Source organism: Raphanus sativus, chromosome 5, assembly GCF_000801105.2.
Source record: "Raphanus sativus cultivar WK10039 chromosome 5, ASM80110v3, whole genome shotgun sequence".
NCBI lineage: Eukaryota > Viridiplantae > Streptophyta > Magnoliopsida > Brassicales > Brassicaceae > Raphanus > Raphanus sativus.
This window is the reverse complement of record NC_079515.1, coordinates 22,497,954-22,520,071: the sequence shown is the minus strand read 5'-3', so window position 1 is coordinate 22,520,071 and position 22,118 is coordinate 22,497,954. Positions and strand designations below refer to the sequence as shown.

At 38.7% G+C, this 22,118-nt stretch overlaps 5 protein-coding genes across 5 annotated transcripts; 2 read left to right on the top strand and 3 right to left on the bottom strand.

Moving 5' to 3' along the window:
• Positions 1-3,276: 3,276 nt before the first annotated feature.
• Positions 3,277-5,097, bottom strand: LOC108857006 (histone deacetylase 8). The gene is made up of 3 exons (XM_018630920.2): positions 4,779-5,097; positions 3,854-4,440; positions 3,277-3,773 (listed from the first exon to the last, which is right to left on the bottom strand). The coding sequence occupies exons 1-3, from the start codon at positions 5,047-5,049 to the stop codon at positions 3,471-3,473; spliced, it is 1,161 nt and encodes a 386-aa protein (XP_018486422.1). The 5' UTR covers positions 5,050-5,097; the 3' UTR covers positions 3,277-3,470.
• A 1,041-nt stretch (positions 5,098-6,138) lies between these two features.
• LOC108861991 (calreticulin-3) lies at positions 6,139-9,303 on the top strand. The gene is made up of 14 exons (XM_018635995.2): positions 6,139-6,296; positions 6,413-6,520; positions 6,773-6,965; positions 7,156-7,414; positions 7,500-7,556; positions 7,672-7,719; positions 7,875-7,961; positions 8,063-8,120; positions 8,223-8,290; positions 8,385-8,480; positions 8,617-8,673; positions 8,767-8,859; positions 8,967-8,999; positions 9,081-9,303. Exons 1-14 carry the CDS (start codon positions 6,188-6,190, stop codon positions 9,090-9,092), a joined length of 1,278 nt encoding a protein of 425 aa, XP_018491497.1. The 5' UTR covers positions 6,139-6,187; the 3' UTR covers positions 9,093-9,303.
• A 16-nt stretch (positions 9,304-9,319) lies between these two features.
• Positions 9,320-16,442, bottom strand: LOC108861990 (serine/threonine-protein phosphatase BSL2). Its single transcript, XM_056986637.1, has 21 exons — positions 15,715-16,442; positions 15,268-15,328; positions 15,086-15,164; positions 14,910-14,989; positions 14,720-14,814; positions 14,522-14,621; positions 14,371-14,440; positions 13,866-13,967; positions 13,710-13,791; positions 13,182-13,361; positions 12,555-12,822; positions 12,234-12,462; positions 11,914-12,084; positions 11,321-11,559; positions 11,137-11,221; positions 10,944-11,042; positions 10,671-10,870; positions 10,513-10,588; positions 10,231-10,366; positions 9,989-10,125; positions 9,320-9,897 (listed from the first exon to the last, which is right to left on the bottom strand). Exons 1-21 carry the CDS (start codon positions 16,124-16,126, stop codon positions 9,811-9,813), a joined length of 2,988 nt encoding a protein of 995 aa, XP_056842617.1. The 5' UTR covers positions 16,127-16,442; the 3' UTR covers positions 9,320-9,810.
• A 961-nt stretch (positions 16,443-17,403) lies between these two features.
• Positions 17,404-20,506, bottom strand: LOC108856769 (GTPase LSG1-2). The gene is made up of 7 exons (XM_056986559.1): positions 20,132-20,506; positions 19,774-19,875; positions 19,598-19,684; positions 19,056-19,149; positions 18,924-18,980; positions 18,757-18,836; positions 17,404-18,669 (listed from the first exon to the last, which is right to left on the bottom strand). Exons 1-7 carry the CDS (start codon positions 20,356-20,358, stop codon positions 17,592-17,594), a joined length of 1,725 nt encoding a protein of 574 aa, XP_056842539.1. The 5' UTR covers positions 20,359-20,506; the 3' UTR covers positions 17,404-17,591.
• Positions 20,507-21,244: 738 nt separating this feature from the next.
• LOC108805190 (photosystem I subunit O) lies at positions 21,245-22,059 on the top strand. Its single transcript, XM_018577161.2, has 3 exons — positions 21,245-21,405; positions 21,490-21,562; positions 21,681-22,059. The coding sequence occupies exons 1-3, from the start codon at positions 21,318-21,320 to the stop codon at positions 21,955-21,957; spliced, it is 438 nt and encodes a 145-aa protein (XP_018432663.1). The 5' UTR covers positions 21,245-21,317; the 3' UTR covers positions 21,958-22,059.
• Positions 22,060-22,118: the final 59 nt, after the last annotated feature.

Below are 22,118 nucleotides of genomic sequence, written 5' to 3'. Positions count from 1 at the left end.
AGTCGTCTACTAAGTCGTCCAGCTGGAAGACCTTCCAGACGACTTATAATAAGTCGTCTACTAAGTCGTCCAGCTGGAAGACCTTCCGGACGACTTAATTAAGTGAAGATGGAAAGGTACCTGACTCAAGATAGCAGCTTTCATGAATCTGCGGCCTCTGCTGCCGTCGTAAGCCAGAATCGGTGGAGACGGACTGTTTGCTCTGGGTAGACCAATACTAGCACCCAATCCCGGAATAGCTTCGTACGCCCAGACCTGAAGAACTTGTATAAAGCCATCCACGGTGTAACAGCCAGTAATATCTTTGTTCCACAAAGAGTCCATCAGCACCTTAAACGCGACTCTCCCCCATGGATAATTCTCAAACCTTTCTAAATCCATCACTAGCCTTGCGAGAGTAGCTCGTGTAGCGCTTGAGAACTTTTTCCCTTCAATGAATCCAGTGAAGATGGAAAGGTACGCGAGTCGCTTGCGATCTTCCCTGGACCAATCCCCGCATCTCTTCAGTGCTGCTATTATCTGATCAGTACTTGGCCCAGCTTCCCGATGAACTCCCATCATCTCCCAGAAAGAAACCATCTGTGGGGTAACTTCACATTCTGGTGTCTCAAGGTCCTCGATGTAGTCGCAGTTTAGACCAGTGATGTTTTCAAACTCTAACAGTGAAAACCTCGCAGGTTCTGGACCAACGAGACACCACATCTCGTACTTCTTCTTAATGTCCAGCTTTAAACCGAGCAAGTGGTGAACCAGCCTTGAAGCCCAACCAAATCCCTGCTCCTTGAACTTGATGAAAACTCCCAATCTCGACTCCTTGAGCTCTTCAAATTCAGCATCAGTGAGAGCTTCCCTAAGAGCAGTATGCAACTTCGTGTTATCCGTATGATACGAAATGCTATTGTGGGGTTCTGGCTCTTCCCCTAATGTGTATAACCTACGGGGGAGTTCTGGAATATCCATCCTTTTTGTCTGCAAAAATAATCAAAGACAACAATAGAAGTCAGAACACAAGCTAAATCAATCACGCCTTAATTGTTACTCCAGACGACTTAGTAGACGACTTAAATATAAGTCGTCTAGAAAGTCGTCCAACTGGACGACTTAGTTGACGACTTATATTTAAGTCGTCTGGAAAGTCTTCCAAATGGACGTACTAAGTCGTCCAGGTTGAAGACTTTCCAGACGACTTACTTACAAGTCTTCCAGTAGAAAAATTTCAAGCGGACCTGATTAGTCGCAGAAGGAGTTCGAGTACTCGTCATTGTGGTTATAGATCTGAAAAAATAAACGTGAAACGGTGAGAATGAGTAAATTGAAAGAGACAACGTTTTATGTTCATCTTTTCCACGAGTTTGATGACTTACCGGCGTTAGGGTTTACAGAGAAACGGCGCTACGGTTTACAGAGAAGAAGCGGCGGCGCTAGGGTTTAGAAGAAGCGGCGGCGCTAGGGTTTAGAAGAAACGGCGGTGCTAGCTAGTGTTTAGAGTAAGCGGCGGTGAGAACGTTGGTGAGCACGGTGGCGAGGGCGACGGTTTGTTCGGAAATAGTGGAAGCGGGGGCGCTAGGGTTTAGAGGAATCGGCGGCGCTAGGGTTAGAAGAAGCTGCGGCGACAACGGTGAGAATGAAGTGAGATAGATAGCCGACGTTGAGAACGATGGTTGTTCGGAAATAGTGGGAATTCGAATCGCCTTTGATATCGCCGGTGAGAGAGAACTGTTAGGGTTTCTGTTCGCGGAAAATGAAAAAAAAAAAAAAAAAATCACCTTATATATTGGGTAAATAATCCGGTTAGCTTTAAAAGTACATTGGTAAACTTTAAGGTTTGGTCCGGTTTAGACGACTTATTCTGGCTGATAATGTACATCAGACGACCTAATATTTAGTCGTCTGGGAACAGAAGACTAAATATTAAGTCGTCCAATACCCTAAAATGAACCCCTAAACTAAAATGACTAAATTAACTTACTAACCACGTTATAAAATCAAATTATACTTCAATAGTGTTTACTATACACAGAAACGAACACGCCTAGGTAATTTTAAAAATTTTCAAAAACGGTTTTAATGCTTTCCAAAATCTAACCCTAAGAACACATACAATACTACAACATATGTTGATGAAACATAAACTAAAGAATATCATGACTCACTACTTTCACTCATCTGGGCTGAAAACAATTGAAATTTGTTATATATTAATTTATATCTCTTAAGACATATGTTAATTACATAATTCCAATTTTTCACTTATCAAAATATTTTTTACAAAATTTTTAAATTATGTTTAAGAATAACTGTCCAGACGACTTAACTTAAAGTCGTCTGGACGACTTATTTTCAAGTCGTCTGTTTACAGACGACTTGCGAGGGGTAGAAACGTAAAAAAAAATCCGTTTTTTTGTTTGTTCACAAGGAGATAGTTGTAATTTCAATAGCCTTTTAAGTTACTTTTGCCTTTGACCCAAGTTGGGGTACTCTTTTGGGTTTGACTCCAAGTTTTGAGTCACAATTGGTAATTCTCCCATATTTAAATTAGTAAATGATTTGACGATTTATGTGTCATTCATCAAATGAAGGTATCCTCAGAGAATATGACATCATAAAAATGATTATGGGAGAGTGTTTGTTTCGTTACTTATTTATTCGATAAGCGATCCATTATGCATAGTCTCCTCCACTATTAATTTAATAAAACTCCACAGCATTTATCATTGTAGAAATGTCCTTTTTAACATATTTCTACGTAGAAATATTTCTATAGATATATAATATGATAATTATAGGTTGTTAAAAAAATGATGATTATTTTACAAAATAATTAATTTTACTAAATCTTATTTAGAAAAATGTTTGTCGAACAAAACAACAATCTTTTTTTTTTACAAAACAACAATTTTGCCAAATTTTAGCAAAAAAAAAAACAATTTTGCTTATAATCATAAAATATGGATAAAATTTTCTATAATTGTTAATTTCGTAATTGTTTTATACATATAAGATTTTAAAATAAAATCAAGTGTTTTTTCTTTCAATTACTCAAATTCTTGTATGTGTAGTGTACTTTTTTCTTCTTTCAAATTACCCATATCCATGCCGATTGTTACTTTGTCCCCATGGGCCACAGCCCAAACCTCTAAAGCCTACAGGATCTTCATATTGAGAAAACTGAACTTTGGTCGGACTGTGGGGTGGCAATAATGCTTCCTACAAAGTAACCATAGAGCGTATAATCAGGTCTCCAAAGCTGTCCCTTCCCAAACCAAACTCTTTAACTGCAAGGAACGTAACAAAGATTCTTTAGCTGCATGGAACGTTACAAAAACCCAGAATCTGTCCCTTTCAATCATAGTATACTTGATTTGAGTGGGGCAGAATAAACCAAACTTGTGAACTCAGTTTTAATTGCATGGTTCTATGCTCCACAACACATAGGAACAAGATATATAAAAAAAAACACACACACTTCTTCAAGTTCCTCTGAGAAATGGAACATATTCAGAGTGGTATCTTTTGATTGACTTAACAGCTTCAACAGCAACAGCTTCATCTTCAGGGTAATAAGCCACCGGATCCGGTAGATGCGGTTCTGGAATCTTCAGCACGCCTTCAAGCATGGCGTGGAGGCAGTAGGCTGCATATGTTACATGATACCCTCCTTCTTGCACCATAAGCAACCTTCCATTGCTGTGCTCCTCTGCCATTGCCCTCATTATCTCCCCAATCCTTCTGTATCCGTTCATCGTCAGGCATTGTCTCCCGTTAGGATCAAACTGCAGACCCCACAGTACAAAGAGCTAAGTGTGTTAGATAGTCTACATGTTTTTTGGGGCAAAAGGAAGAAAGAACTTACAGCACTGGCGTCTTGACCAAAAACAAGAACAACCATATCAGGTCCAAACCTTCTAACAGCAGGAACCACAAGCTCATTCACCGCATACTCATAACCCTTGTCACCGGTTCCATTAGGTAAAGGAACATTCAAGTTATAACCCAACCCCACATCTTCACCAAGCTCATCAACCGACCCTTTCTGCGGATGAGACGACCCCCACGACCCGTGGTTCATATGCAGCGACACCGTAAGAACCTTGTCAGACCTGTAAAACCCTTCAGCTGTGCCGTTTCCGTAGTGCACATCGATGTCAACAACCGCAACTCGTGAGCAACGCCCTGAATCCAATGCTAGCTTCACGGCAAGAGCTGCGTTGTTGAGGAAGCAATACCCATCAGCTTGAGTAGGCTGAGAGTGGTGGCCTGGTGGGCGAACCAGTGCATAAGCTATCTTCCCATGGCTGTCAAGAATGTGTTGCATTGCTGATAGAGTTGTTCCAGCTGCAAGAAGCGCAGCTTCCCACGAGCCTGGACTCATGAAAGTACCTGCGGAGATCTCGCGCCTTTCTCCTGATTTATCTGCCTCCACTAGCTTGTTTATGTATTCTGTACAAGGAACATAGTGTATGCAATAAAACAGAGATCAAACTCCCATAAAGTCTCTTCCTTTAACAAAGGCCGTGTAAGTGAAAAAACAGAGATCAAAGTCTATAAAGTCTCTGTCTTTAACAGAGTGTATGTTACAAAACAGAGATCAAAGTCCATAAAGCCTCTTCCTTTTTAACAGAGTGAAGTGAGAAAGCAGATATCAAAGTCCATAAAGTCTCTTCCTTTATCCCAAGTGTAAGCAAGAAAACAGAGTCTATAAAGTGTCTTCCTTTATCAGAGTGTATGCAAGATAAGAGAGAGAGATCAAAGTGTCTTCCTTAAAGTTCAAAAACTACCTGAAGTGTGAAACGTTAGAAGCTCCGAGAGGATTGCGGGACGACCGGGGAGCCAGTTGACGTAGGGAGCGATGGGACCGCGTTGGAGAATCGAAACCATGTTCCTGACCCGGTCGGCGTTCTCAGGGTGCTTCTCCAATACGTCGAGGAATCCGGGGTTGACTCCGGTGTCGAAGACGCCTTCGACGGCGTCGTGTTGGAGCATTCCTTCGTGCCAGAAGACATCTACGGCGTCGGTTTGGGGTTTGACCATATGATCTGAGCTGATCATAGTGGAGGTTGGAGCAAAGGTCACTAAAATTCTAGAGTAGACTCCCAGGCACACTCTTTGTATAAGAGATTCTACTAAAGCTCTTGGTGGCGAGGGTGATTCTGTAAATGGGATTGTTTCAAGGGACCTATTAGGCAAATAACTCACATCATTGTTTGTCCCAATAATAAATAATATTACTGTTCTAACCGTAACCGAACCGGAACACTAGTTTGTCGGTTCTTATAATTGTTATCCGAACCGATTCAGAAACAGAAAAAAAAAATTGAACTCGATCCGAATCAAATTTCATAGATAAATGAATGATTCACATATCTCTAAAACCAAAATACTAAAAATTAAAAACCAAAATAACCAAATCGAATACCAAACGTCCATGCCTAATTGCCTACTACTACCTACCGTTTTCTAATAATTGGGAGAATCATAGCAATTAACATTCTAATTTGATATCCAAATTATGTTGGACATGTGATTTTGTAAATTCATAGTTGGTCATTTAAGAGTTGAAGTCACTAACTCAATTCTTTGTTGGTAACATTTAAAATATTTTAATGTTAAAAATGTAAACTATCAAATTTTAAATATTACTAAAAATATTTAAGCTAACCATGATTCATCACCATCTTTCATAGTTAGCTTAATTATTTTTAGTAATACGTAAAATGATATATTGTATGAAGAAATGAAAAATAATTGATCGCAGGGGAATTTCTGTGTGTTTCAAGAACAATTGTCAAAAAAACAAAAAGGGTACATCATAGTTAATATGTTAAACAGGATTAGTGGACTTGGTCACAGGCAAAGCTTTGTTAATGACCATATCATAATGGCGACAGACAAGGAAAGTAAAGCAACCATCGGTGATTTTGCCCCACTTCCTACGCTGGAAAAACGACTTTGAACATTCTATGCGACGACTTAAAAAAACAAAACACAAGACTTGGACGGAAAGACGAAAGAAAGTATACAAAACGTTAAGGGGTGTTATTGTAATTATGGGAAACGACGACTCATTGGGTCAATGCTCTCACTGTGTTTCTCTGCCTTCTTCTCATCCTGCTTATAAAGATCAAACCACAAACAATATTCCCCAGCCATGTCAATTGGTGAGTGAAAGAGAGAGATTCTGAAACAAATGGGATTAACTCAAAACAAGCTAAAGCCTTTCTGTCTCTTCCTCTTCTCTCTTCTCACTCTTACTCCCTTGGCTTTCTCCGAGATCTTCCTAGAGGAGCATTTCGAAGGTGAAGTATATCTCACACAACAACACTCTTTCTCTTTTAAAACAAAAAAAAAGTTTCCATCTTTAGGCTTTCTATTTATAGATTTCTGCAACTCTAACTTAGTCAGATGTGTTCAGGTGGATGGAAAAGCAGGTGGGTCTTATCTGATTGGAAGAGAAACGAAGGCAAAGCCGGAACCTTTAAGCACACCGCCGGTAAATGGCCCGGTGATCCTGACAATAAAGGTACTTCCTTTCGTCAACCCTTTCAACTTTAAATCTTAGTTTCTGGTGCTCTCTGCTTTCATGTCTTGTGTCCTGTGATCATGCTTCAGTGGTTTAAGATCTTTTTTATATGTTGTCTTTTTTTGTAAACGGCATGGAGTTGCCTACTTTATTTCCTTTGATCTTTGAAGTTGACTTTGAGCCAATAGAATCTTTATTTGGTTTAAACTTATGAGTTTTTTGCTTTTGCAATTTTTTCCTCTTTGTGTTTAGGCATTCAGACCTATAATGATGCCAAGCATTACGCAATTTCTGCAAAGATTCCAGAGTTCAGCAACAAAAACAGGACTCTTGTTGTCCAGTACTCTGTCAAAATCGAACAAGACATAGAATGTGGTGGCGCTTACATCAAGCTCCTCTCTGGCTACGTTAACCAGAAGCAATTTGGTGGTGATACTCCTTACAGGTTAATCTTTTGCATCATCCCTTAGTGACTTCTTTCAGCGAAGGTTATATCCATACTTACTCGAGTTGCCTTGGTTTTAGTTATGAGACCATAGTGGAAAAGAACAATGAAAGTGTTGGTTTTAGTGTTTATGAAAATGATGGTGTTGTGTTTGGGGATTCTCATTAGTGCTTTCCTTTTTCCTATGCAGTCTCATGTTTGGACCAGACATCTGCGGCACGCAGACAAAGAAGCTTCATGTTATAATCTCATATCAGGGACAGAACTATCCGATTAAAAAGGATTTGGAATGTGAAACAGACAAGTTAAATCACTTCTACACATTTATTCTGCGGCCTGACGCTTCTTACAGCGTCCTTGTTGATAATAAAGAGAGGGAGTTTGGCAGTATGTACACAGACTGGGACATCCTTCCTCCAAGGAAGATTAAGGTTAAAAATGCAAAGAAGGTAAACTATTTGAATGCTTTGTAATGTTTCCAAAGTTTCTTAAATACAATGTGGATTGCTAAAATGTGAAAATGGATTTTTGCAGCCTGTGGACTGGGATGACAGAGAGTATATTGATGACCCTGAGGATGTCAAACCTGAGGTAACTTGTTTAGTAAACACTATATGTACTGAGAGGAAGCTATTCAGTTCACATACTGATATGCTGTTAACTCGTAGTTTGATTCATGCAACTGATTCTTTTCTTTTTTTGACAGGGTTTTGATTCAATTCCGCGGCAAATTCCAGACCAAAAAGCTAAAGAGGTATGTACTGTTAAAGTGTACTCTTTAGTTGATTGGTTTATAGTTGTGTTTCATGTAGTGGTCTTATGATCTTTTTTTTGTTGGAACTCATTGGTTTGTGATAGTTTTGTTAAGTTTTATGTTTTATTATCTTATCTCTTTCCTTGTTTTTGTAGCCTGAGGACTGGGATGAGGAAGAAAACGGTCTCTGGGAACCTCCAATGATCCCTAATCCTGCGTACAAAGGTTCTTGGAAAGCAAAGGTACTTGATTTAACAGACATCAGTGGTTATATATAGATTTGGCCAATATGTCTTTTACCCCTTTTGGCATTTTATTAAAACATTATCTTTTTTTCCTGCAGAAAATCAAGAACCCGAACTACAAGGGAAAATGGAAGAACCCATGGATAGATAACCCAGGCATGTTTCTATGTAATGTGTTATTTGTGTGTTTGGGGTGGATTACTTCTTGGTAATGCTAAGCTTGAGCTTCTGTTTTTTGTTTTTGTTTTTGTTTCTCAGAGTTTGAAGATGATCCAGATCTTTATGTTCTGAAGCCTATAAGATATGCAGGCATTGAAGTATGGCAGGTAAGCTCTAGATCATTCTTGAATTCCATCCAATATTAAATATCAACATAATCTAGTGCACAGCTGGATTGAGAAATTGATGTTGTCACTGCAGGTAAAGGCTGGTTCAATATTTGACAATATATTGATCAGTGATGACCCGGAATATGCAAGGAGCATGGTGGATGACTATTTTGCTCAGCACAGGGAGGTAGATTTCTCCATGCCTTTGGATAATCTTCTTTTTAGAAAAAATCAAATGAGTTTCTCTGCATGCTTTTTTTTATTATAGAAAATGTCTTATTAGTAATCTGATGTGCTATGTATAACTCTGCTATACCAACCAGTCTGAGAAGGAGTTATTTGCGGAAGCTGAGAAAGAAAAAAAAGCTAGAGAAGATGAGGTTTGTACTTTACAAAAACAAGTTCTTATTTGCTTTTCAAATCTCCCTCTGTTTATCTTAATCATATGATCTCATACAAATTGACGACTGCAGGAAGCTCGGATAGCTCGAGAAGAAGGGGAACGTAGACGAAAGGAGAGGGGTGACCGGTATGGACACAGGGACAGGAGGCATCGTTACAAACGGGTACGTAGACATTGAGACTAATGCAGTTATGTTGTTTTGTTCTCCTACTTAACTCTGTTAGTCCTGGAATGTTAGTGAGTGAACTTTATAAATGTTTTGTTTTGCAGCACCACCGACGTGATTACATGGACGATTACCATGTAAGTAACCAAGTGGTTTATGCGTTCTAGTGCTAAAGCATCTTAGTTGTATAACTTGCATGGTTCTGAATTTTTGTGTAGGATGAGCTATAAGGCGCAGTGGTAGCCTGGTGGGAATTTGGCAATGATAACGAATAAAAGCAAGTATTCATGGAAGTCAGCATTAGGAAACCATTTGGTTGGGTCTTTGTAGTTTTGAATGATTGTAATATGTATCATTTCGTATACTCCTTTTTCTTCTCATTTTGCCGGTAAAATGTAATCATTGGTATTTTATATATTCATAAGTCACTTGCGTTGGATATTCATAAACATATTGCTAAAGTTTAAATAGTCTCGTATCTTGATATTATATAAACACAAACGTTACAAATGTATGAACTGAAAGTTTCTTTTTTAAAGAAAATACAAAAGCCACAAACGTCTACTTGATACAGAATAAATAGAAAAAAAGACAGTAGTGCCAATCCTCAACTAATACACACCCTAATACGGATGATTGTACGTCGACCATTACCATTCTAATAACTCGTATCCCACTCGCCAAGAAACTATACCACAAACCAAAACAAGAAGAAGGTAACCAAAAAAAAGAAAACAAGATTTTGAAAGAGAGGACCAACAAAGCCCGAACGAATAAAACTCTACAAATCACTACTAAACCACCAACCAAAACTGACTTCTCTACCCTTTCGTCTATTGCTCATCTTTTCTGTACAAAAAAAACACAAGAGGAACACCAGACGGCATAGGACGTTACAAGTGTTTTGGTTGCGGTTATGTATGTGCACGAGTGCCTCTTCGTCTAACCTTACATCCAAGCCAAAGAACCTCCTTTGTCATTTGCTGTTTGTGGACGTCCTCTGGTTGGTGTCGCTGGCCTATTTGCGTTCAGCTCCTGCACAAAAAAAAAAAAAGAAGGCCAATACCATGCTAAGTACCAATTTTCATGTCAAACTATGAATGTACTTAAGTGAATCAATGGCAACCTGCATCCATGTGTCTTCTGTATGTCCTTCTGGTGCTTCAGTTGATGAAATTGCTGGAGGTAACGGATGAATGAGCTTAGGGACAACTACAAGATCTCTCCCCAATACCAAGATAGCCCCAGCATTGTTTGCAGTACCTGAGGTTAGTCTAAGGTTACTAACCAAACATATATATATATATATATATAGTCACATCACGCTATCTGATCAGTTTTTTGGCACTAGTGAGTCCATGCACATACCACAATAGTTTGTAGCGGAAAAGAGAGTTATCAAATGCCCCTGAGCAAAACGCTCAAATCCATCCATCACGCATTCGTGTGCACGCACAATTAATTGCAGATCATTGTTGTTGCAAAACTCCATCACTCGGTCAGGCTGCATTTACCAAGTCTTGATCAATAACAGTACAGGTAAAAAAAGTAATAAACACGTCTTCATATGGTAAGTTACTGGGAATTCAAGGAAGACAAAAACAGACTTTCAGACACCGTATAAATTTGAAACAAAAGAAAATTACTCACCCCAAAAGTAACCAATCCAGGGCCTCTAGCATTGGGCCTTAAACCTTCAACACTGTCATTTTCAGTCGGATCCGACCTAAACAAATTCCAAATTAATAAACTAGTAAGACTTCAACCAAAGGAATAGCATGAACAACCTACAAAGGACATGTACTGACCATAATAAATCCATGAGCACAATGGAGCCAGCGTCCATTGTAATTGGACGTTGAATGTTCTCAATCTGCTCCACATGATTTATAGAACGACCAATACCCCCATGCATACATATAATTTTCTTCTCAATCGATGCAGCCAGAGGTAGCCAATTAAACAAACGGTTTATTCGGTGCCACACCCAGATTCCATCACGTTCACCCTGCAAAGCAACCACAGTATGAGACAACTAAACATGGAATGGAAACGAGAGATTTAAAAGCAGAACACATTACCATTCGCTCAATACACTCTATTCGGAAGCCAAAAAGGGCATTAATATCCGCAGCTTCGTGGTTTCCCCGAATTAAGTGTACGTTATGCTGGTACTCAACCTGCAGTAACGAGACTAGAATGTCAAACCATGTACGGTCAAGCAACTAGAACACCCGTAGCAAGTCAAAACTAACATAATACGCTTAGAGCTACCTTTAACGCAAGAAGAAGGGAGATTACTTCTAGACTGTGTTGACCCCGATCAACATAGTCCCCTAAGAAGAGGTAATCGATGTATCTGACAATTATACAACAGAATGAGTAATGTCTCAGTAAAGAGATCAAAAGAAAAAGCAGTCGCGGCCAATGATGTCAGAATTTTTAGCGGTGCACTTACGAAATGTCTCCAGCTGTAGATGGTGAACCATATTCATCAAAAAGGCGCATAAGATCCCCAAACTGTCCATGCAGATCACCAAATATTTTGATAGGAGCTTTAAGTTGTAATACAGTTGGTTCACTAGAGAAGATACGTTCTGCACTATCACAAAGATCAGCTATTTCATTGCAATCTAGGAAAAACTGGCGTCGAACTGGAGGCTTCCACCCACGAGGCTTCAGAAGATGAGCTATCACCTATTCACACATAAGTAAAAAAAAAAAGAGTTCATTAGAAGCTCCCGATCAGGCACTTGGCAAACTACTAAGTGAAGCTTTAGACATTAGACACCCAATTCCCAGTTGAACAACATAGAAGAAGCAGAGGAATCTTCACAGATGAGTTGGCCGTAACACAAACAAGGAGTTAATTTATATCTATACTTTTACAATATCACTTACATACTTTCAATTTTCATCATTGGCACGCCAAGAAAGCATCATTTCACGATTTGTACCCTTTTAACAAATGTATTACTGTATTTTTTAAATCCATGTCTAGGATCACAAGATTTTATTGCAATACTTCATGTGGAGAACAAACATCTTTACCTTCTTAGGAACACTATTGATTGACATTTGTCGATCTAATAATTTCCTTGCTGCAGTTGCACTTTCTGGTGTCCCATAACTGACACGTCGTCCCTCATTTTCAAATTGATCAATAGACAATTGTCTAACCATTCCACCCAAGGCGCCACCAGTTTCTGCAGCAACCACCACCTAATGACATAGTACCAGAACCATTATAAACCAAAAATGCATTTCTCGTGAAACTCTCAGTAAGAATTACTAGTAAATGAAGGAACATGGTATTAGAAATATATTTCAAGACTTTAGATGTTACTCAAAACAATAAGGGCGGCACTCACGGCTCTATGATGAAGACGAATTCCTGCAGGAGTAACACCGATTGATCCCGTAGAATCTGGCTTTAGCGAAAACGTAGGTGTCCCACTAGGTGAAGTTTCTCCACCACTATCTGGGAGCTCAACTTCACCATTGACCTGCCGAGCCTTGGCAGCAGCCAACGTAGCACTGATCGCCTCAGCTTCTGCCGCCGATGCTTCAACAAGATACTCCACACCCTTGCTTGTTCTCCTACAAAGTTGTATTAGATATTCGTCACTAAATACATCACCGTGTTAACAATACAAAAAAAGATATATTACTATTTAAAGAAGTTGGCTAACCGAGTTCCTGGAAGTACTGCATTTTCAGAGCTTATATCAGTATACATATCACCATTTACGGGGGGTGCAACAGGGCTTCCCAACACAACAGCACCATCGGTGGCTGAATCAGATAACTCCCTATTTCTTTCGTCTGAAAAACCATACCTTCCAGGTAGCCGACCTGGCGGCGAATTTGTTGCTGCAGCAGCAGCAGCATGAGAAGCAGCATATGTTGTTTCCGCAGCCGAAAGATCCTCAGCAACCAATAGGCCATCGAGTAAAACCCCTAAAGTATCAACAATAGATAGTTAAGTTGTTGTGATGCCATCTTTTGAAATTAAAATGGTGCAACAGATTACAAGACGGAGAGAGCTAACTTTTGGAGAAATCCAAAACTAGAAATCCTGATATGATCTCTCAGATTTGTAAAAAGAAAACAAAACCTAGTTAAGAAAGTGCAACTCTACAGTGTCACAAACGGGCAATACGATGTATATTGTGCCACATTCAATGAAAAATCCAATCACAGAAATCAGTCCTCCTCATAGAGAAGCATGCACAGGAAATTGTGAAATTTAACAACTATCAGAACATCATAGGTACATCGAAATATCGAATTAAGTCTTGCCTAGCTTTTCTCCTTACCTCCACGTAAACCGCCATAGATAAATATCAAATCACCAACTGCAGCAGCGGCATGCCTGCAACGCCTAGTGAGCTCAACAGAAGCATCACCACCAGCTGCATCGGCACTGTACCTGCCAGTTCTAGGACTAGTAACAACTGATTTCGTATCACACCATACACCTGCTGCAGTATCCAAGACTGTACAAAGACAATAGGTTAAATAATCAGAAAACTGTAGGTCCACTCAGTGCACATATTAGTATAAAACAATTATGAACAGCTCTCGGCTATAAATGACACATTTCAACTATGGCTAAAAGGCTTAAGTGATACTTTTATTGCCAAAACAACCTCAATTGGCACTAATATAACAGCATATTCTTTTATACAGCTTTCGTTTACACGTGAGAAACATTTCAACAATGGCGTAACGAAGACTAAACATGGTACACCTATTATCAAGGAAACATAAGTATTGCCTCATGGACCATCCAACAACACAAACATCAGATCAGATATTCAAATTGCATCTTGTTGTTTGCTAACCTGCAACACTGGATGAGTCTTCAACCATGCGTCCACCACCAAGTGCCCCACCGGACACATGAAGTCTTGCATTTACGAAGACCTAGATAAGCCATCAAACAGTTTAATTATTCTGATGAGGCCAGATAAGAGATCTAAAGAGTACGAATTCCATACTGCTGCATGCTGATATCTAGCAGATGGTGAAACACCAGGGGCTATGGCCCATTCCCAACGTCCATCTCTGTGCTTAGCAAGTCCATATGCACTGGCTAGAGGCTATCAATTGAAAAAAAAAAACAAGTCAAGCATTCAAGACCAAGGCAGTTCACTGAGTTTCAAATTTTACTCTACCCAAATTTGACAACTTCTCAAAATAAAGGTCATCAATAAACAACTAACTGCTAATATCTTTTCTTTGATGACAACAGAAGTTATAGTTCGTTTTCTTTCGTAGAGGCTTCACAAAGTCTTGGATAGAAGTTAAGCTTGTTATACTTTAGAGTGTGTTTAAACACAAACTCTTGTTTAATTTATTTTGCAGAGTGGAGGTACATCCTCCTCTTCATTGCAGCTAAATTTTTAGTTGGGAAGAAATATAATACTTCAATTTGCTAATTCTCTTAGTCCAATTCACATCTCACAACAACGCAGAAGCCAAAAAATTTAAAATCACACTTACCACACTATTTGCATCTCTTCCACCACAGAGGAGAAGAAGACCATCGGATCGCGCACTTGCAGTTGCATACCTAGGTACAACGTACAAATATCAAATACATTAGTACTCCAGTGCAAATCACACAATTATAAAAGAATGTAATCAAACTTACATGCAGGGAGGTGGACCTTCTCCTTCTGGTTCCAACTTACGCCATTCATAAGGCTTGGCGGCAGTATCCAAGGCCCATACATCAGCGAGTGGACGTTTTCCTAATGGTTTAATAAAAGGTTCAGAATGAGGACCTTTAAGGAGAATATAATGCTCCAACATAATATACTGAGATAAGCAAACGTTGAAAAATGCATACCATCATTTCCACCAATTGCCATGAGATACCTTTGTCCCACAAGTGCCATAACATGTCCATAACGCGGTCCTGGTCCAGGACCCTGAACAACAACCCTGGATAGAGCACATAGCTTATATCAAGACACAAAGTATATAGCTTATACCCTGAACAACAACTCTGTTCACTAGTGGCGGGTTTATTTTCAAACCTGTGCCATCGTGGCCGTTGTTGAGTGAGATCAAGAACGTGAAGGTCTTCGGCCGATAAACCAGCAGGACCAATTCCACCCTGCACCAGATAGAACATTCAGAAGCACTTTCCAAAGCTGAGGGAAAATGACCATCTTCAATTGATAAGCTTATAATAGCATTGTTTTCCCCCTACCTGAATAACTACCATAGTCCCGACTGCAGTTGCAACATGCGCGGCTCTTGGGGTTGGTGGTTCTCCAAATGGTGTAAGCCTGTAACCTCATTTCATCAAATCAACTAGGATCCAAACATATAAAAAAAGGACAGTATCTCATGCAGTTATATAGGAAAACAAAACAAAGAAATTATGCTCACCTAGTCCACTTATTAGAAAGAACATCATAACAATGAACATCAGCAGTTGCTCCAGCTAGCCCTGCACAGAAAAAGAACACCCTAATTATATATAACAACCGCGAAACTCTAGGAACCTCAAAACTCAGCAAGAGCTATAACATAGAATCTATAAGTAAACTAATGGAATTACAGATCCAAGATCTAAGTACTACTAATACCAGTGTTCTAAAAATCGGGTCCGTATATCAGGTATTAACGAAACGATTCAAAAAATCGGTCTACGATTAAACAATAATGGCTTTATAAAGTGCGTAACCACCGACTAGTGATTTCTAAACATTGGCTAATACTACTATTCTAACATCCAATGTCATTTCCAGCTACTACACCAAGTTATTGCCTTTGCCAATCTCACAAAGGTTGCAACTTTAACTTGATAACAACTGAGGCAAGCAAAAGACATACGGATGCCGGCACTTGGAGTAGCTGAAGTCGGAGTCCCGGTGCCACCAGAGTTACCCTCAAGAGCCGTGGCACCACCAAACAAGACAAGACGGGGACCAATGTAACCAGGCGTCCCTTCCTCGCCAACCGCAGGGACAGCCGTCAGCGTGTGGCCGCACCTAGGCCCAGGCCCATCTTCCTTTTTATCCATCAAAGCATCCACCACCGAGTACGTCGGCGCACACCTCGGACCGACGACTTGCGGCGGCTGCTGCTCTTGGGGACTCGTCGGGTCAGGAGTCACCGCCGATCCGGAATCCGCCGGTGGTGATTCGTCTTGAGCCGCCTCCCTTTCCATAGGCAAGGGAGATTGGGGTTGGGAGTCCCGATCTTGATCGGTCTCGGGGAGCATAGACGAATCTTCTTCATCCATTGTGTTATCAATCTAATGAGGAAAGAGGAAAAAGAAAAAGTAAATCTAAGTAATTAGATGGATCCAGCTACAGAACGGAATATCTGATCAACATCTGTGCAGTTCCCGAGATTAAATCGAAACCCTAGCTAGCTTTTCTCCGGTGAGATCCTCGACCTTATTAGAAGAACAAATACAGAAACTGTTTATTTTTTCCAGGGAAATTAAAACGAAGCAGACATTCGCGGAATCCGGGAAAACGAAATTCGTCTCTCTATTTTCTTTTTTCTTTTTGTTAAATAGAGTTTCTCTCTCTCTCTCTCCTCTCTCGCAATTATTTGTTTGTTATCCAAACCAATAAATGAAATAACAGATATTCTGTTCTGTTATTATGATTTTTTTTAAAACTTTTAGTATTCATTTTCTACTTTATTTTTATGATTTTATAATTTTTTGATTTGGATATATGCTTCATCAATTTCAATATGTTTTTACTTTTTACAACAGCCATAACTTTAAAGCCAAAATTTTCATAGCCAACATTTTAAACTTAACATATTTTGATTGTATATAGTCTCTTAGTTGAATTATAACCCATGTTATAACTTGATGCAAAATGTGATAAAATATATAGATTATGTGCTCAATTTACTGTAAAATATATGTATTTGTTTAAATATTTTTTTTGACTTTTTGTCGAATAAGTTCTAAAAAATACATGAGATAATTAATTCAACATTCCTTTAGTTTTATTGTCATTGTAGAGTACTCTTTCCGTTTCGAATTAGATGTCGTTTTAGAACAAAAAATTGTTTCAAAATAAGTGTCGTTTTATGATTTTAATGTAAAATTTATTGACTTTTTAATATAAGCTATTTTCTATTGGTTGAAGTATGGTTAGGTGTATTGGTAATGATGTTTTTATCTAGTAAATATACAAACATAAATATTTTATTAATTAGTGTGTCGAAGTCTAGAACGACATGTATAATGAAACGGATGGAGTAATTTTTTTAGCATTCCAATTTCAATTCAAAAGTTATTAATGATATTTTTAACTTATTTTTTATTGGTTGAAATATGATTAAATGAATAATTAATGATATTTTACTTTTAAAAATATACAAAATTAAATATTTTCTTAATTTGTGTAAATAAATCTAAACAATAACTAAAATGAAATAGAGTATTAAAAACAAACGTTGACAAAAAAAAAGAGTATTAAAAACAAACAAAGATGTGGATTCCAATTCAGTTTTATCAATAATTAAAAATAAATCAAATATAACTCATGTTACTAATCAAAACCATAATCTATATCGAGCAAAATTGTAGTACAAAAAGCTCTTAATTAACAAGAACTAACAAAACTTTAATAAATTAAAAATAAAAAATAAACTTTTAAGTATCTTAGTTTGATAATACACCATCACATAAACTTTGGAACATTGCATGTTTTGCTCGGAGTGACTACATTTGATGGTAATCAACGCATAGTGAGAGGCCCAGTGTTAGCCGGTTTCTGAAAAACTCTAACCAGAGGCATACCATCACCATCCTCTGAGTTCTTTACTCTCCAGTTCCTATCCTTCTTCCTCTGAGGCTTCTTGTGCTGTTTATGAGACGCTGTTTCCTTCTTCACCCTCACTTTCTTAGAAGACGCAAGCCCATTCGCCAGATCAAACGAGCTCAAATCATCCAGCACATCTTCAATACCAGGAACTTGCTCGCCTTCTTCCTCATCATCTGAACCTTCTTCAGAATCTGAACCAGTTCCTGGACTAGTATCCTCTTCACTCATCCCAGGCGGCATTGCAAAATGCGGCAGCTTACCTCCCAAGTAATCTTTCAGAATCTGCCTCGCTGCTTTGGTTTCATCAGGTAGTCCACTAGAGGCAACGTAGCCACGAGAAGCACAGTAAGCTCTAAGAACCTCTGCAGCGAAAGGCGGACGGGACTGACGCTCGTAGGTTTTGGGTTTGGGAAGAGAGATGTTGTAAACACTCTCGATCACATGGCGAGGGACCTTGTCCGCCACCACCTGGATAGCTTCACGGTGTTCCGTCATTCTGTCGATAGGAAGTACACCGCATGTGATCATCTCGTATCTGGAGCTTGAGAACGAAGGGAAGACTAAACCAGGACAGTCGCATAGCATGAGCTCATCAGAGATGATCAATGTCTGAAAATGCTTTGTTTTCCCTGGTGTAGATGTCACACCTGTTCGCTTCTGACCAACCAATGCGTTGATTGTTGAACTCTTTCCCACGTTTGGGTACCCTACAAATCCAACCACAGCATTCTCACGTTGAGACTCAACAGTCGATGATTCTGTTCTAGAGTTTCTTCTTGCTCTGACAATCTCTTGAGCCTCAAACTGTAACCGTCCCAACAGCTCGTCCCTGCCACATATCACAACTTCAGGATCTTCAGTCGTGTCAAAGTTATCGGGTTTTCTCCATTGCTCTTTCAGGACTTTCCCTTCGAGGGCAGCTGTAGCGGCCATGGCTGACCAGAAGACGAAGAGGATGTTGTTGACGCGAAAATATTCTGCCCATTTCTCCCTACAGATATGTCAAGAAGTAAAATACTTGGTCAGAAGATGATAAAATCTATGAGGTAAAGTAGCAAGGCACAAAAGGCTTGCTTACCTGACGTAAGGAGGCAAAAGATCCGCCTTGTTAACTAGAAGCATGATTTTCTTATGCTCGTCAATCTCTCTAGCATATGCCTGTGTCAGGATGAATCTCGAAGTAAATGATAAAGATCAGGGGGATACGGTGCCAGATGGGTTTAAAGTTGGGAGAGGATGTAATACCTCAAGATCAGGGCAACGGTAAAACAGTGGATCTCTAGCATCAACTACCATAACAATCTGGAAAAAAGAGATATGAATTAATAAACAAAGGAGTATAATGAGAGGGTTAAATACACTTTGCCAGAGACTTACCAAATCACTACGTTCAAGCACTCGCCAAAGCTGTCTCCAGATATCGAGGTTCTTTTCGAATGGAGTCAACACAAGCTTTTCATTTTCCTCTAGCCTATACACAAATACAGGAAAACAAATAAGCATTTATAAGAAGCCATGGCAATGAGCCACATAGAAAAGTGGACATAATGAAACCAACCAAATATAGTAAAAGAAACGACATCTTATGTTAGAAGCCGAGTAACTGAACAAAGCCTATTTACCGAATGTTGCCAAATTACTTCAACTTAGAAAGTGTTGAAACAAAATATACACACATTATATCCATAACAGCAAAAATGAAGTTTATTTGAACGTTTTCTCCGTTCGACCATTTCAGTAATATACATCAACTTTATCAATGAAAGCATTGTACTTTACAGAAACTGACTGAACTTTCCCATCTAGTTATATCACTAACAAACATTTCAGCAACAGAAATTGGTTTCTCTATACGAAACACACCGGAGAAGTAAGAGTCACTGGGATGAAGAACACACACAAAAAAAAAGGAAGCTAACCTCACAAGCATCCGACGCCAGTTCAGAAAAGCTTGTTTTTCATTAGCATCAAGTTCTTCCACTGACATTTCTGGTGTCCAAGGAGGTCTGAAGATAAAGAAAATAATACTCAAAACTCAATCTCAGAGCTGTGAAATGGATAAATGATTGAACAAGAGAATAAAAAACGGACGTACCTTCGAGGAACTTGAAGACTACTAGCGTGTAAAGCCTCCTCTATCTTCTGCTGCTCTCTCCATTCTTCAGCTGCTCTAGTACTTGAGCTAGAACTCGTATCTCTGTTAACAAGATTTAATAAAAAAAAAAAGGCATTAGAGAAAAGTCTTATTACAGCTTAACAATCACCATTACAAAACCAAAAATCATCGCAATTTCTAAGATGTCAACAAAACAGAGCTCAAAAGGATAATAATCACTGCAAAGTTCAGCTAAAAAAGAGAGGGACTTTGAAACAAGGCAACTGACAAGGACTCAACTCAAGTCCTAAGAATCTCAAAAAGCTCAAAAAGAGAAGAGAAGAGTTATTAATTATACAGATTGATGGGGAGAGGAGTGGTGTTGCTGTGATTGATGGTGAAAAGACGCTCGGCCTCCTCTGCCTGCTCGATGATGGCGTCGATGTCGCTGACCTCGGTGACGGATTCGAGAACCTTCTTCTGGAGATTCTTGTAGTACTTTCCTTTGTCTTTCGATTCTTGAATCATATGGTTGTGGTGCTTTACCAGTGATCTCCCTAGCGTCGTCTTCTCGCTCTTCCCCATCTCTCTCTCTCTCTCTCTCTCTCTCTCTCTCTCTCTCTCTCTCTCTCTCTCTCTCGGCCGCTCCTCGGTAAAACCCTAAATCTCTAAAACCCCTTTTGCTAAATGTTATAGTGTAAACGTCAGCCGCCGAACGCACGGTGAAGATGACGGAAGAATCAGGTTTTACCCCCTTTTTTTATCTATTTACGAGGGGGGTTAAATGAGTAAAACACACAATTTTTAGTTCTTTTGTTTGTTTTCTAAAAATAAAGAAAATAATGAAATATATTTATTATTGGTGTTAGACAATATTCATGTTCCACAAAAAATGGATTTTTAGAGTTTTCAGTTTGACAAAAAAAAATTCTTTTTTTTTCTTAACGAGTTTTCAGTTACTTTGAAAATAAATTATAGTATCAAATATGATTTCTATTTTAATATATGATTTATAAAAGAATTATTATATAATAATTATTTTAGTTATTATGAATAGAGTAGCTAAATAAACTATAAAGTTACATTGTGAACAAAAAAAAAATTAATATAATTATGAAACAAATAAAAAATCTTAAAATTAATATTTTGTGAAAAAGAAGGAAAGTATCATATTATCATGTATGATATAGCCAAAGACGCATGTTGAAATGTCACAATGAACTTTATGAGAATTGTTAATGAAATAATTATATTAATACTAGAACTTATATAATTCCTATGAATTTATTATGACATAATCACATATACTCAGATGCAAAAAAAAAAAAATTGAGACAGAAATGAAAAAAAAATCTGAAATTTATCTTATCCAAGAAGTGACCCACAATATCAAAGAAAATAGTGAGGTGTCACAAAGCTATTGCCTGATAACACATCCTGGAAATCTCTTCCTTCGTCCACAAAACCAAGCTATTCATGTTTGTGTGGATGTCAGAAAATAAAATAAAAGAGATCGGTCTGGGAGAAAGAAGCAAAGAAGAAAAATGGCAGCAACATTTGCAGCTCCATCGACAGTGATAGGTCTCGGAGGATCATCTGTTTCTCCCATCAAGGCCAAAGCTCTCTCTTCATGTACTCTTTTCTTTCTTCTGATCTCATCTGAATAATTGATCTAAAACATATAATATTTGTTATATTTTTGGTGATGTTTTTTAGCATTTATAAAACCAACAATAAGAGCAAAGAACCCTCTGAAAGTCGCCGGAGCATCGGGAGGAAGAGTCACTTGGTATGTTCCCTACTTTTTATATCCAACTGAACTAACGAAAACTTGTTCTTCAAGATACCTTTGGGGTTTTTTTCTCTAATAATAGTTTTACTTGTGTTACAAAATGAAAAAAAAAAAGCTTTGAACAGAACTGGCTGAGGAGAGATCTGAACGTGGTGGGGTTTGGTCTGATCGGATGGCTAGCTCCGTCGAGTATTCCGGCGATAAACGGGAAGAGCCTGTCGGGTCTCTTCTTCGAGAGCATAGGAACTGAGCTCGCTCACTTCCCAACTCCTCCTGCTCTCACTTCGCAGTTCTGGTTGTGGTTGATCACCTGGCACTTAGGTCTCTTCATCTGCCTCACCTTCGGACAAATCGGATTTAAGGGCAGGACCGAAGATTACTTCAAGAAATAAATCATCCATCTTATTCCATCTTTACTTATTATCTTACATCTCTCTCTTTGTTCTTCTCCGTGTAATATTATGAATCAAAACTTTCTTTCTTTCGGTTTTCTATATTTGATGTTTCATACAATGTTTTTATTTTTTAAAACCAGATCGGACAGGTGATTGAA